The sequence below is a fragment of the Thamnophis sirtalis genome, unplaced genomic scaffold (genome assembly GCF_051295495.1).
Source record: "Thamnophis sirtalis isolate CommonGarterSnake01/CBP01778 unplaced genomic scaffold, rThaSir2_p1.2 scaffold_14, whole genome shotgun sequence".
Lineage (NCBI taxonomy): Eukaryota > Metazoa > Chordata > Lepidosauria > Squamata > Natricidae > Thamnophis > Thamnophis sirtalis.
This window is the reverse complement of record NW_028261394.1, coordinates 37,785,079-37,800,422: the sequence shown is the minus strand read 5'-3', so window position 1 is coordinate 37,800,422 and position 15,344 is coordinate 37,785,079. Positions and strand designations below refer to the sequence as shown.

General features: G+C 41.8%; 1 protein-coding gene across 1 annotated transcript in view; it reads left to right on the top strand.

Moving 5' to 3' along the window:
- Nucleotides 1–15,344, top strand: part of GPATCH1 (G-patch domain containing 1) — a 28,062-nt gene that overhangs the window by 8,513 nt on the left and 4,205 nt on the right. Inside the window, exons 6-18 of the mRNA XM_087729499.1 lie at nt 241–296; nt 922–1,161; nt 2,407–2,554; nt 2,645–2,724; nt 4,723–4,927; nt 6,095–6,376; nt 7,693–7,871; nt 8,854–8,981; nt 10,147–10,286; nt 11,304–11,476; nt 12,831–13,050; nt 13,375–13,479; nt 14,842–14,927. Coding sequence (XP_087585625.1) covers nt 241–296; nt 922–1,161; nt 2,407–2,554; nt 2,645–2,724; nt 4,723–4,927; nt 6,095–6,376; nt 7,693–7,871; nt 8,854–8,981; nt 10,147–10,286; nt 11,304–11,476; nt 12,831–13,050; nt 13,375–13,479; nt 14,842–14,927 — 2,042 coding nt within the window. The remainder of the gene's footprint in view (nt 1–240; nt 297–921; nt 1,162–2,406; nt 2,555–2,644; nt 2,725–4,722; nt 4,928–6,094; nt 6,377–7,692; nt 7,872–8,853; nt 8,982–10,146; nt 10,287–11,303; nt 11,477–12,830; nt 13,051–13,374; nt 13,480–14,841; nt 14,928–15,344) is intronic.

Below are 15,344 nucleotides of genomic sequence, written 5' to 3'. Positions count from 1 at the left end.
ACTTGACCACAGAGATGTCTTCGGATAGCGGTCTTCAGCTTTGAAACAGAGATGAGCACCGCCCCCTAGAGTCAGGAACGACTAGCACATATGTGCAAGGGGAACCTTTACCTTATACTGGAGTAATTTAAGTCACTTTGAATTTAGTGGGACTGTAGCAGCATTAACCTGTTTATTACTTCAATAAAAGTAATGAAAAAATACAACATTTTAATCATGATTGTCACTGTTTGATTATAGAGCCCGGAGTAAAAATATATGGCTGCGCTTTGCCTCCAGGATCTGAAGATTCAGAGGTAATTGTAGAGCATTTGTTGGAAATTTTAACTTTTTTTTTTTAACGGAAATTGGAATTATTCAATAAATACCATTTTTCCTGGCTACAATAATGAGTATTACAGTGATTCTTTTAACATCATAATGCTTTGCAATTTTCAATAAATGAAGAAACATTAGCCCTTTTCTGCAAAGGCATCTGTCGCATCATGAAACCTTTTAATATAAACAGTTCTGTGCCCTGGATAGTTTTCATGTGAATTATTCACATGCAGACAGTGTCTCCATAAATAAAGTGGCAAGGAGTAAAAAAAGAGAAGGTTTTGTTTACTAATTGCTGCCAATAGTGACAATCGGAAATATGACAAGAGACAAGATCTGTGACTGTAAATCCGCCCCCTTTGAAAGACTTTGCCGGATGTGAATGAGCAGAATTCACAGTAAATTAATAAAAGGGTTTTTTGTCGGGACCAGGAATTTGCTTCATGCTGTTGGGAAGCCTCGGTCAAAATACACAGATTGCTACTGCTTAGAATTGCCGAAATAGGCCGCTTCAAAGAATTGCCAGTGGTGAAAAAGCCAGGGTGTAACATTTTGCCAACTGACCACTGCATTCTAAATAACCTATATTTATTTTTTATAAAGGAAGAAGAGGATGAATATCAGCCTGAAAATGTTACCTTTGCCCCCAAAGATGTGATGCCAGTAGATCTAACTCCAAAAGAAAACGTCCATGGACTGGGTTACCAAGGACTGGACCCCAATAAAGCTTTATTTGGCACTTCAGAAGAACCCCTAAATCTTTTTAGCCTCGGTTCTGAAAATTTAAGTCATCTTGGGGATATACGGCATAGTAAAGGACGGAAACTGGGCATTTCAGGACAGGTAAAGTATGATACAGGTTAAAATTTTGGACGAGGTTTTGAGAAATGAGCAAGTGAAACCTAAAATGTCTAATATATACTTCAGAACAGTTATGATTTATTCACATTCAGTCTTAGGGACGCGGTGGCTCAGTGACTAAGACGCTGAGCTTGTCAATCAGAAAGGTCAGCAGTTTGGCGGTTTGAATCCCTAGCGCTGCATAACGGAGTGAGCTCCCGTTACTTGTCCCAGCTTCTGCCAACCTAGCAGATCGAAAACATATAAAAATGCAAGTAGAAAAATGGGGACCACTTTGGTGATAAGGTAACAGCGCCCTGTGCGCCTTCAGCGTTTAGTCATGCCAGCCATATGACCACCGAGACGTCTTCGGACAGCGCTGGCTCTTTGGCTTTGAAACAGAGATGAGCAGCGCCCCCTAGAGTCGGGAACGACTAACATATACGTGCGAGGGGAACCTTAAGTATAGTCTGCTATGGGGGGCAAGTTGAGAGCTTCTTTATTACAGCCAGTTCCAGCAAATTGGCCCTTTTCCTCATTCCACCCGATACATAACTTTTGCAGATATAGGTAGTCCTCGACATATGACCACAATTGAGTTCAAAATTTCTGTTGCTAAGCAGAAAAGACAGTTGTTAGGTGAGTTTTGCTCCATTTTACCATCTTTCTCGCCCCAATCGTTAAGCGAATCCCTGCAGTCGTTAAGTTAGTAGCACCGTTGTTAAGTGAATCTGGCTTCCCCATTGACTCTGCTTGTCAGAAGGTCCCAAAAGGGGATTTGTGTGATTCCCCGGGGCACTGCAACCGTCATAAATAGGAATCAGTGGCCAGATATCTGCCGACGGTCATAGCAATAGCAGTTAGACTTATATAGCGCTTCATAGGGCTTTCAGCCCTCTCTAAGCAGTTTACAGAGTCAGCATATTGCCCCAAACAACAATCTGGGTCCTCATTTTACCCACCTTGGAAGGATGGAAGGCTGAGTCAACCCTGATCCGGTGAGATTTGAACAGCCGACCTGCAGAACGGCAGTCAGCTGAAGTAGCCTGCAGTGCTGCATTTAACCACTGCGCCACCTCGGCTCTAAAGTGAATAAGTGAAAAACGATCATGTCACTTTTTAAAGTGCCGCTGCAACTTTGAATGGTCATTGAATGAACTGTCCCAAATCAAGGACTACTTGTGCAGTTATCGGGCTATTTGAAATAGTGAAGACAAATCTAACTTTATGCTATGCTGCTTCTTTTAGGCCTTTGGGGTTGGCGCTCTGGAAGATGAAGATGAAGATATTTATGCTGTCGAATCCCTTTCCAAATATGACAAGGTTCTGAAAGATGAAGAGCCGGGAGACGGGTTATATGGATGGACAGCCCCCCAGCCTTATAAAAGCAAGCCAGGTATAAAAGCCATTGGTTAAGGCCTTTCAGGAAATGACCCCCGATTGGTTTACTTTGAAAGCGCTACTGAATCTATCTATTGTTTTATAGGAAGGAAGGAAGGAAAGAAGTATCACGGGAAAATTCTGGATGGCTTCTGCTTGGCGTCCATATCAGTAACTCCTGCCAAGGTTAGTTAGCTTTTCTTTCTGCCAGTACATCTGCCAATACATGTATGAAGAGTGGCTCAGAGGCTGCTGAGCTTGTTGATCAGAAAGGTTGACAGTTCAGCGGTTCGAATCCCTCGCGCCGTGTAACGGAGCAAGCTCCCGTTATTTGTCCCAGCTTCTGCCAACCTAGCAGTTCGAAAGCATGTAAAAATGCGAGTAGAAAAATGGGGACCACCTTTGGTGGGAAAGTAACAGCGTTCCGTGCGCCTTCGGCATTTAGTCATGCCGGCCACATGACCACGGAGACATCTTCGGACAGCGCTGGCTCTTTGGCTTTGAAACAGAGATGAGCACCACCCCCTAGTACATATATTTGAGGAGAACTTTTACCTTTACCTTTACATGTATGAAGATAACACTGAACTTGCCCCAAGATCGCCAAGGGTATAAAGTTAGCAATAGCAATAGCAGTTAGACTTATATACCGCTTCATAGGGCTTTCAGCCCTCTCTAAGCGGTTTACAGAGTCAGCATATCGCCCCCACAATCTGGGTCCTCATTTCACCCACCTCGGAAGGATGGAAGGCTGAGTCAACCCTGATCCGGTGAGATTTGAATCGCTGAACTGCAGATAGCAATCAGCTGAAGTGGCCTGCAGTACTGCACTCTACCCACTGCGCCACCTCGGCTCATGTTGATTGATTCTTCAATCTGCTTATCATTTGAAACATCGTAGATTTTTTTATAATAGATGGTAGTAGCAATGTTTTGTCGCTACCATTTTGTTTTTATTCTACTCCAAAACAAAACAAGGGAGAATTATAAACTTTCTCTGCCTTAACCTGATCTTTAAACTACCGAGGATTTTTTTTTTCCAAAAAATATCTGCCATCTGCAGTGTTTTCCTAATGAAGTCTGCTATGGTAATCATTTTACAACGCCTAAGATTAGGATACTTTTGTTAAGATTGGCAAAATTGTAAAAAAACCGTAAAAATGACAGTGGATGTATTTGGGGGCAATGGGAAGCAACTGGTGATATGAGATGATTGGATTTCAAGTTTGATAGCTACTAGACTTCTGCAACAAATAGTCCCAATATTTTAAAACTATTGCCAGTTATGCCACTTTATATCAGTCTTTCCCAACCTTGGCAACTTCAAGATGCGTGGATTTCACCTTGTAGAATTCTTTGCTAGCTGGGGAATTCTGGGAGTTAAAAGTCCACACATCTTCAAGCTGCCAAGATTGAAAAACACTGGTTTATACACTTGAGTTCGGATTTAATTTAGAAAGACCGCTTCCATCGCAGGGCAGTAACTATATGAATTCTTCGGTATAGTGCAGCATTAATGCAATATCGGGTTTTCAGTTTTAATTATATAGAATGTGAAGGATGTGTGTTTGTGTTTTTATTTTTATAGTTTATAATGTACACTGAAGATGGCATTTAATTTCATTGTACCAGGTGCAATGCCAATAAAGTAAACTAAACTAAATTAAATGTCAGGTCTGCAGCCATCTTTCCTTTTGGATCTTTGGCCTGCCACACTTTCTATTATTCTACTATGCCTTTTTCTATTGTGGCGAAATGGGAGGAGGGATTGTAAGTCACATACTATGTAGCTACAACAACATTCTTTCTAGAAAGCCACGGTCATCCTTTGTCTCTGCACCTCTGCATCTGACTGGAACTGGATGGGTGGAACTGCCAGCATGGCAGTGGGAGATTGGACCATGTGATGGACTTGTGGGTGTGGGGGCAAGATCTTGAACTTTCAACTAGGTGGGGAAAACCGGGAAGCTTTTCAGATTCAGGTTTTCCCAGATGTGCCAACGTGGCTCTCTTAATAAATTGGAACTTTGAGCAATACTTTGCCTTGGATTCTGATTTACTTTTGGATGCTATTTGGAACCCTGACACTAAACTAATTTTGCCTAATTCCCAATGTCCAGTATGCAATGACTCGCTTTTCTGCAAGCAAGGCAAAATTTGTCTTCTGTTGGTTTTCCCATCAAGGCTTATCCCCCTCCAGACCTGCCAAGAGACTACAGACCAATCCATTATTTTCGACCTGTGATAAAAGCTACCGCTGAAAACTCCCACTTACTGCAAGCCTTGGCAGAATCCACAGGGAAGCTTCTGAGCAACGCAGCAGTCCAAAGTAGACACCAGAAAACCGCTACCGAGAGAAGGGAAGTGCTGGGCGAAACTGCTCTGAAAGGTATCCAATATCCCGATGTTACTCTGCACGATGCATGTCCTCTACCTCAGGGCTCTCAACCCCCACCCCCTGGGCAGTGGATCGGCACCAGAATTTGGCATGCCAAAAGCCGGGGCGTGCAAACAAACAAATCTCCATCCGCGGGATGCAGACAACACATAAAACCGCGCCCCCTGCCCTCCGATCCACAGAAAAACCTCTTTCCACAGAACCGGACTGTGGTGCCCAAATGTTTGCAGGGGTGGGACACTGGTCTACCTGGAATCTGCAATCATATTGTTCTGACTTATTTCTTTGTAGGCATTTTGGGTTGTCTTTTAAAATTTAATTATCTATCTATCTATCTATCTATCTATCTATCTATCTATCTATCTATCTATCTATCTATCTATCTATCTCCATCTGTCTCCCTTCCTCTTTCTCCCTCTCTCTCTCCCTCTCTCTCTCTCTCCCTCTCTCTCTCTCTCCCTCTCTGTATCTATCTTATCTATCTTATCCATCCATCCATCCATCCATCCATCCATCCATCTATCTCCCTGTCTCCCCCCTCTCTCTCCCTCTCTCTCTCCCTCCCTCCCTGTATCTATCTTATCTATCCATCCATCCATCCATCCATCTACCTATCTATCTATCTCCATCTGTCTCCCTCCCTCTTTCTCTCTCTCCCCCCTCTCTCCCTCCCTCCCTGTATCTATCTATCTATATCTATCTATCTATCTATCTATCTATCTATCTATCTATCTATCTATCTATCTATCTATCTATCTATCTATCTATCTCCATCTATCTCCCCCTCTCCCTCTATCTATCTATCTATCTATCTATCTATCTATCTATCTATCTATCTATCTATCTATCTATCTATCTATCTATCTACTTAATCTATCCATCTCTCTCTATCTATTTCCATCTCTCTCTCTATCTCCATCCATCCATCCCCCCCTCTCTCTGTATCTATCTATCTGTCTGTCTATATCTTTCTCTTTCCTTATCTCCATCCATCTCTCTCTCTCTTTAAATATATCCTTAAACATGTATATTTTAATTAATAATGGGGGCTTTTTTGCAAATATTTTATCTAAGCAAGGCAATACATTCTTGCTTACACTATATTCTGAACTAAAACAATGTTAGTAGTTTATCAGTAGATTTTCTCTTCTTGTTTAGGCCCAACCACTTCTGTTCTGGAATATTTGTCGGCTAAAGACAAAGAAAGGATCCAAGAAGCGAAAGAGGCTGTACAACCACAACTGAAAGCTGCCACTGTGCCCCAACAATCTCCCTGTAACAAATTCCAAGCTCCTCCTGTCTCTGACGTGCCGCGGCAATTGAGGCTGGGGTCCCAGTTAGCTACAACTGGCTCGACCGACTTCAAACCATTTGCCAGCAACCCAGAGAAGCAAAAGAGATATGAACATTACTTAGAAAATCTTTCCCGTGGGAAGAAAGGCAAGTAGGGGCTGCATCCCCAGCAATTTTCTTCTAGCATATTTTCATTTTAATTCGAGTATTCTACGGCAAACAGAATTTAAGTTGGCAGCCCCCAAATCTGAAGACGCAAAAGAGGCAATGTATAAGTTGTCATCATGAAATATACATTTATTCTATGCTATTCTATTCTATGTCCAGCATTTTAAAACGTTGTCTTCCGTGGCTAGCACACAAAGTGCAATCTTGTTCGTTGTTTCCGTAGAGTTATTAGTTACGATTGATTCAAATTCTGGTTTGTAAGGAATCTTAAAACATTCTTGCTTCTGCTGTTAACATTTCTTTCATGTAGAATCTGTTAGATTAATCTAAAAACACCCGGGAACCCTGGTTCATGGTTTGTGTAATCGAAGATCCAAAACAGGAATTATGACTTGCTCCAACCCAGTGGTGGGTTTCAAAAATTGTTCAAACCTACTCTGTGGGTGTGGCCTCCTTTGTGGGAGTGGCTTGCTGCCCATGTGACCGGATGGGAGTGGCTTGCCGCCCATGTGACCGGATATGAAGATGCCGACGACACTTGTCAGAACCACCTTAAATTACCTCACACACAGCATAAGAATGTGATGTAAACTTATTTTTTAAAAGGCATCTTTGGTTTGCGTCAAAACAACTTCAACACACGCAATGTTCTGATTGCACCACAAACACAGTAGTCATCCTTACCTTTCACAGAGGCACTGAGTTTTATAAATATGAGCATGATAATGTAGAATAATCCTATCCAAGGACCAGTGGTGGGTTTCAAAAAATCTTGGAACCTCTTCTGTAGGTGTGGCCTGCTTTCCAGGTCCACTGGTGGAACCTCTTCTAACCGGTTCGGTAGATTTGACGAACCGGTTCTACCGAATAGGTGCGAACTGGTAGGAAGCCACCTCTGCTCCAACCAAAACAACAGGAGAAGAACAAACTCTGGTTTATGATTCTGCTTGTTAGGAATCAGCAAGAAATATTCGTGTGGTGGGCTGTGCTTTGAGATTTTGTTTTCCTTTTGCCTTCTACATTGTGTGATTTTATTTATGTGGGTTTTTTTTAACGGGCTGGGGTTATTTAGTTAAGGTGGGGGGCCATATACCTTTGTTTAAAAAGAAAAATTAGAATATCCTCTGATTTTTCATATTTCTGTTGAGGCTATTTTCTATCATACTTGGCTTTGCTTTTGCTGGAAATCTCTGTGTCTATAAACTGTTTCGTTCATTTCTGTTCCACATTATTGAGCCAGTGTTACTGATTTTGTATTTTTTTGCTTGCTTTTTACATTTTTCTTGCCCTAATAGACGTGCCAGAAAGCTGTTTAGATTCCAGTATGACGGAGTGGGAGCGCGGTAGAGAACGGGAAGAATTCTCGCGCGCGGCTGCCTTCTACAAAACCTCCAGCTCGATTTTGTCTTCAAGGTTTACTCCTGCAAAGTTGGAGGATGATACTGATAAAGTAGATGTTCCTCGCGATGAAGAGGTAGGTCCCAAACGCCTCCAGAAACTGTTGAACTGGGTTGATTTGCAATAATCCTCAGAGCACCGATTCCTTTCAAGATCATCTCCAAACAAATGAGAAGAGTTCTCACAACTCATAGGTAAGCCGTAACGTGGTTTGTTTCATTCTGTCTGTGTTGTGACTTAGGCTTCCCAAGAGCATGAAGCAAACTCCTGGTCCTGACAAAAAACCCTTTTATTAATTTCCAGTGAATTCTGCTCATTGACATCCAGCAAAGTCCCCTCAGGGAAAAGGGCGGCCTATAAATATTAATAAAATCTAAAATCTAATCTAAATCTAAATCTTTTGAGAGAGGATTTAAAGTCCAAGACCTTATCTGGCTTGGAGACCTGCCAGGCTGATACTTGCAAAACCTGGCAAGGAGTCTCGGAGAGTCACGAACCAATTAAGTGAACTAATGGTCTCCTGCAAACTCCACTCCCCTTTCGCTCCTCTTTTATTCCCCAGGGGAGGGGCCATTCATCATCCACCTGTGGCCTTACTCCCAAGTCGACCCCTGTTCTTTAGCTGTTCCTTTCGTCCGGCAACTCTGCGCATGCTCACACTTGGAACAGGCTCCAGCTGTTCTTCTGCCCCACTGATGTCCGACTCTGAAGGCAGCTGATAAGTGGCATACGGCCCTTGCCCCCTCTCTGCCTCCGACACAGAGCCCTCCTCAGAGCCTTCCCCAGACTCCAGGACTGGTCCATGTTCCTCCCCAACCTCCTTACTCTCTGAATCTGCTGCCCGCTGGCGGGCCACACCAGTCTGAAGGTGTTGTGTGAACACAAACTTGTGGTTTATAGAATAAAAGCAAGCTTAAAATGTAGTTTAGCAGAAATGTGAACCAGGCCAATTAAAAAAAAAGACCCTCAAAAGTTATTCTTTATCCTCAAATTGGTTATTACCAAAATGTATGTGCGATAATTGCTGTAACAAAGCGAGAACCACATTGTTATTTTAGACTAACGTTGATGACAAAGAGGCCGCTGCAAAGATGAAGATGTTTGGAAAGCTCACGAGGGAAAAATTTGAGTGGCACCCGGATAAGCTTTTGTGCAAAAGGTTTAATATTCCTGACCCCTATGCAGAGTAAGTTGGTTGAATCCATTAGCATTTTCTAACAAGTATTTTGGGGGTGATAATTTATGGTTGGTCAGTAGAAGTGATCGAATCTAACTACTATTGTTTAGACCAGAGATCACCAACCTATCTGGGTTGGCGGCCCGGAGTGGGGGGAGGGAGGAAAGAGGGGATGGTTTTGTGGGAGGGGCAGGCATATGTGTGCGTGCGTGGACACCCGCTGCTCACACAAATGGAGCCATAAGCACCAACGACAACCCTTGTGCGAGTAGGGTAGGGGTGGGTTCCTGCCAGTTCTAACCTCTTCTATAGAAGAGATTCCACAAATCTACAGAACCGGTTCCAGCTCCCTGTCACCGCCCGTCCGCGCATCATCAAGATGAAGAGTGAGAGAAGGAATTCTGGGAGTTGAAGTCCACAAGTCTTAAAGCTGTCAAGTTTGAACACCCCTGGTTTTTTTTTTCTCTAAAGGGTTAGGGGGTACAAGGGTCTTGTAACTTGACAGCTTTAAGACTTGCACACTTCAATGCCAAAGTTCCTGAAACAACATTTTGGTTGCTAAGCAAGAGCAATGTTAAGTGAGTTTCACCACATTTTACAAGTTGGCCACGCCCACCCAGTCACATGGCTGGCAAGCCACTCCCACAAAGCAGGCCACACCTACAGAAGAGGTTCTAAAAAATTTTGAAACCCACCACTGGAGTAGAGCCAAATGATTGAGCTGTGAGTGCCTATGTGACTGGAGCTGTGCATGCAGGGGTACACACCAGTCAGCTATTGGCCAATAGGCTGCGGCCCACAAGTTGGGGACCCCTGGTTTAGACCACCTTGTTTACTTAATTACATTTTTCACTTAAAGACTATGATTTCTTAACTGTAAATTTTAAAATGTCTTATTTCTATACTTGTGACCTATTTTAACACACATTTCTGGAGCAAAAAAATTACCCAAAGTTAGATATAGAAACTCTGAAAGTGGCGTGGAGGCCTAGAGGTGGACCTCTTGTCTCACAATCAGGTGGCCGTGAGTTCAATCTTAGGAAGCAGCAGATATTTCTCTTTCTCTGGGCGCAAAGAGAAAGTATATGCTGTGAACTTCACATAGGCATCAGGAAGGGAATCCGGCCAGTAAACGCTACTTATAAACATAAACTCTGTTTTTATTTCTCATCAGGTCATGCATTGTGGGATTGCCGACGGTGAAACGTGATAAGTATTCTGTGTTCAACTTCCTGACTGTTGCTTCAGAGTCCGCGTCAGAGATGCGAAATCAACCGATGAAAACGGGAGTGCAACAAGATAATATTCCTAACAGTAAGATTTTAAATTTTATCACAAGAAGATTTATATCTTTTCAGGACCTGGATCATAGATAACTTGGCCAGTCAAAAGTGTAGAGGACAATAATAATAATAAGATTCCGCGCCCCGCCCCCCCAACATTCTTTCAAAAAGGATGAAAACATGGTTTTGCCAGCGGCCAGAGACCCCAGGGTACTAGGGAGCCCACCAAGTGGTTGGTCCGATTGTTGTTCCCAGGGGTATCCTTATGCTTTGTCAACCATGAAAGACAGGGAAGGGCTTTTGACTACACAGGTAGTCCTCACTTAGTGACTTCTTTCTCAGCAACCATTCGAAGTTACAACAGTGCTCAACAAGAAGACTTATGGCTGATCTTCACTGCCTGCTTCCAATAAGTCAAGTCAGTGAGGAAACCAGCCACCACCTGATGTTGTGCTCAGTGATTGCACACGATTCGTTAACAATCACAACCTGAACTGTCCTTGAACACTGAAGACAGCATTTTATTTCGTTGTACGGGGTGCAATGACAATAAAGTAAACTAACCGGTTAACCGACAAATGCGCGCACGACAAATGCGCGCCGAGAAAACCGCAATGTTGAAATCGCGCCGACAAAAGTGCGCCGACAAAAGCGCGCCATCAACAAACAACCTGAAAACAACGTAATAATCCTAACCCTAACCCTAACCCTTATCTTAACCGTAATCGCGCTTTTGTCAGCGCGCTGTTGTCGGCCCGCTGTTGTCGACGCGCTGCTGTGGGCGCGATTTCAACATCGCGGTTTTCTCACCGCGGTTTCATCGGCGCGCTTTTGTCGGGCGCGCATTTGTCAGGTCACGAACTAACCAACAATAAGAGAGTAAAAGCCATTTGCGGGCTGATGCAGAATCTCAGGCTAACACACTGAGAAGTGTTTGAATGTCTAGGTTGGCATTTGGCTGTATAAAATGTGTAAAAAGAAAGATAACTTGGTTGAACTCATCAGGAAAGGGTGATGACCCTTTTGGAAATGTGTTCATTTCTTTCAGAGCCAAAGAAGTCATCCAGATGGGATGTGCCCGAGAGAGAGAAGAAGAAAGATAGCATCAGCGAATTTATAAGTTTGGCTCGATCAAAAGTTGATGTCCATGACCAGGACCAACTTCCCAAAGCAGTTGAAGCGAAGGCCAAGCAGGGGACTGGTGACCTTGTTCCCACTCAGGTAGAGAGTGGCTTTGGTGCTTCTGTTATGTTGAAGAAGTGGGGGTGCATATGCCAAATGTCTGATGAATTGGTAGCTACAATAGTCTCAGGAGATGGGATCATGCATTTCTCCAAAATAGAGCGCCAGGTGACAATTTACTAAAGGGATACAATGCAAGACTAGCAGTGGCCTAGAGGTGGAGTTCTCGCCTCACAATCAGGAGGGTGTGAGTTCGATCCTAGGTAGAGGCAGTTATTTCTCTCTCTGGACACCCTGAGAGTATATCTACTGAACAAAACTCCGTATTGGCATCGGGACAGGCATCTGGCCAGTAAAGACCCTGTTAGCTCCATTCAGTTGCCCAGACTCCACCCTGCCAAGGATTATGGTGTCGTTAAACGAAGATGATGATATCGTGCAGGACTAATTTGACATGTATCATTAAAAATGTCTTTATCCCGGGGCCACATTTTGCATGCAAAATTAAAACCACCACCGCATTTTGGAAGTGCAGAAAAATGCAGGTTTTAATTTGCCCTGAAGTTAAGTTGAAACTGAATGAACGAAAGGTGCACTTCTCCCTAGTTTTGATTTGTACACTCTCTGAAAAGCATGAAATGGTATAGCCAGGATTAGCCATGGGTTAACCACAAGTACATAATAAATCTTGAAAGAGTCTCATTGTCATTAGCTCTTTATAGAATAGATTAGAATTCTTCATTGGCCAAGTATGATTGGACACACAAGGAATTTGTCTTTGGTGCAGATGCTCTCAGTGTACATAAAAGAAAACAATACATTCATCAAGAATCATAAGATACAACAGTGAATGTCATAGGTTACTAATAAGCAATCAAATTATACTAGGAAACAAATAAAACAATATAAAATTTAAAGATACAAGCAACATGGTTATAGTCATAAGTGGGAAGAGATAGGTACTAGAAAGGAAGAGAAGAATAATAGTAATACACTCTTAATAAATAATTTGACAGTGTTGTGGAATTAGTTGTTAAACAGAGTGATGGGATTCAGGGGGAAACTGTCCTTATGTCTAATTGTTATCAGATAAATAAAATGCGATAAAATAAAATAGTTATCTAAAATAAAATAGTTGTTATCTAGTTGTTATCAGGTAAATAAAATACGAGAGAAAAGGTGTGTGTGTGTGTAAGTAAATACATACTAAGGTATCTAGGAGGGGCCAGAATCAATCCCACAGAATAAAGTGCAGATTGCTGAGTGGCATTTGTCCATGTTGCAAGAGTTGAGGTAGAAAGAGAAATCTCCAACAAGGTTTGCTCCTTTGTTATGGCTTAACTTAAGCAGAGAAGTGCATTGTTTCCTTTCCACTTATTCCTTTGTGGTTCAGCCATCAGGCCCACCCAGTGGCCCAAGTGAAGCTGCTGTGGAAGAGGAAAGCCGGCCATCCATGGATTTATTTAAAGCCATCTTTGCCGGTTCCTCGGACGAGAAGTCCTCTTCTGAAGAAGAGAGTGATGGAGAGGAACCAGCTGCCACAGCCCTGGCAGGAGAGTCCGAAAACGCAAAGCCTTGCGACTCACCTGGGGTCCCATTACCTGTTGCTCAAGGTATTTATTATTGGCTCGGTTCAGACAAAATGCTCCCCACCCCCCACTGAAAACCAGCCAAATCTTCTGATATATAATGCTTCATATGTCAGCATTTAAGACGGACTTTGTAGCATTACTTTAGATTGTTATGTAGGTTTAATTTTTTGTTTTTTTCTTGTGTTTTTCTTTCTGTTTTTAAAGATTAAAATGTTTAATAAAAACTATTAAAAACTATTTTTTTTAAAAAGACGGACTTTGAAATGGACTAATAGGTCGGTATAAAGTGATTAGTTATGACGGCTTTTAAACATGATCTCCATATTTATTATTTTTTCCTCAAAGAAATGGAAGTTATACCTGAGACTTTTGATACCATAACGCCAACCTCAGAGGAAGTAGTTGATCAAGGAGAATTTGGACCAAGATTGCCTCCTGTTGCCTATCCTGGTAAAGACATTTATTAAATGTTAAATGTTAATTGCATATGTGTGTGTGTGTGTGTGTGTGTGTGTGTGTGTGTGTGTTGCATTTGTGCTGATAAATAAATAAAGGGAGACTAGTATAGATCTATTTCAAGCTATTTAGCTCTCATCAGCTAGCCATACCCTTACTGGGATTTGAAGCTACTGGGCTAGCTGATGAGAGCTAAATAGCTTGAAATAGATCTATATTAGTCTCCCTTTATTTATTTTATCAACACAAATGCAACACAAATGTAACAAAGGCAACAGTAAAAATAATGGCTTTCTGTCGTGATGGTCTCTTGTGACGAGCCGATAGACAGAGAATGGAAGCAGTCTGCTTCCTCCCATATTTGGGCATAGCAGGGGTTGTAACACTAAATACATATATACATACATACTTACATACACGCGCGCGCGCGCGCACACACACACACACACACACACACACACACACACATATATATATATCTCGACTCTTTCCATTTTAAAAGTATTGTACACAGGAATCTATTGGATGTTGGTCTTTTCTGTTTCATGGGCTACAGAAATACTGTAGAAGCAAGCTAATCAGAAGAGTATAATTTTTATTAAAATTCTTGATTTAATTAGGGTAGATCCCTAAAACCTGCTCAAGCCAACACAAACTGATAGAAAAAGACAGGGAAAAAAATCGATCAGCAAAAGTGCAAGAAGAAAAGGTGAAAAATAGAAGTGAAAGAAAATATTTAGAAAGGGCTTCCTATCTTCATTTTAGCAGCAAAATGTACAATTATAAATTTATCTCTTTCTCTAAAGTTACATCATGACTCTCTTTTTTTCTATAATCCACCCTGCCTCATCATCAAAGCCATTTGTCCCAAGTTCACTTTTTTCATCCCTCAGAGGCTTCCAGTCACCAATAAATATAGATCATAACTTTTAAGTTACCGATTTAAGCAATTTACAATTTGGGGGTCTTCAGTGCTCTGAGCTTGGTTGATTTTTCTGCAGACGTTTCATTACCCAAACAAGATAATATCATCAGTCACCGAGTATTCTTGATTTCAACCCTGAGCTACAAATATTCTTCTCTATCAATTTATGCATTTCAGTGGATTCTGTCATCTTCACCAAGCGTTCCTCCAGAGTGGATAGTGTTAAATCTTTCCATCTTCTGTTGGTTGTTCCTGAGCATCGTTATATATTCACTAAAAGTGCAACCAAGTATAAATAGATCAGGAGTTTGCATCAAGAAATTCAGAAAGATGCTATTCTCGGGGAATCTAAAATAATAACTCAGCAGCTACCGAATAGCTTTCGGTGCTTCTTCCTTCCATCATTCTTCTGTCTCTGACAAATGTTTTAGGCACAGCTGAAGTGGTGGCAGAGCACAAAACCCCAAAGATCAAAGAAAAACACAAGAAAAAAGAACACAAACACAAAAAGGAAAAGGTAATTTTGATGTTTATTTTTAATCTTTTCTCCTCAAAATTCCTATAAGGCTTGTTTAAACTGCGCAGGAGTTTTCTTTCTATTTTGTATTCCCTCCCTCCTTGTTTAGAGTCACATATTTGAAATGGGTGGCCATCTACCTTTGAATAATCTATCTATCTATCTATCTATCTATCTATCTATCAATCAATCAATCAATCATCTAATCTATCTATCTATCTATCATCTATCTATCTATCTATCTATCTATCTATCTATCTATCTATCTATCTATCTATCTGACTGTGTATGTGTCTGTGTGTGTGTGTTCTAGCATAACTCTGGAATGCCTGGTCTGCTGAAATGAAAAGGACTCAATTATATCTATAGTGTCAAGTCACAGTACTTTTGACAGTGATAGTGTGCATTTTGGATTCA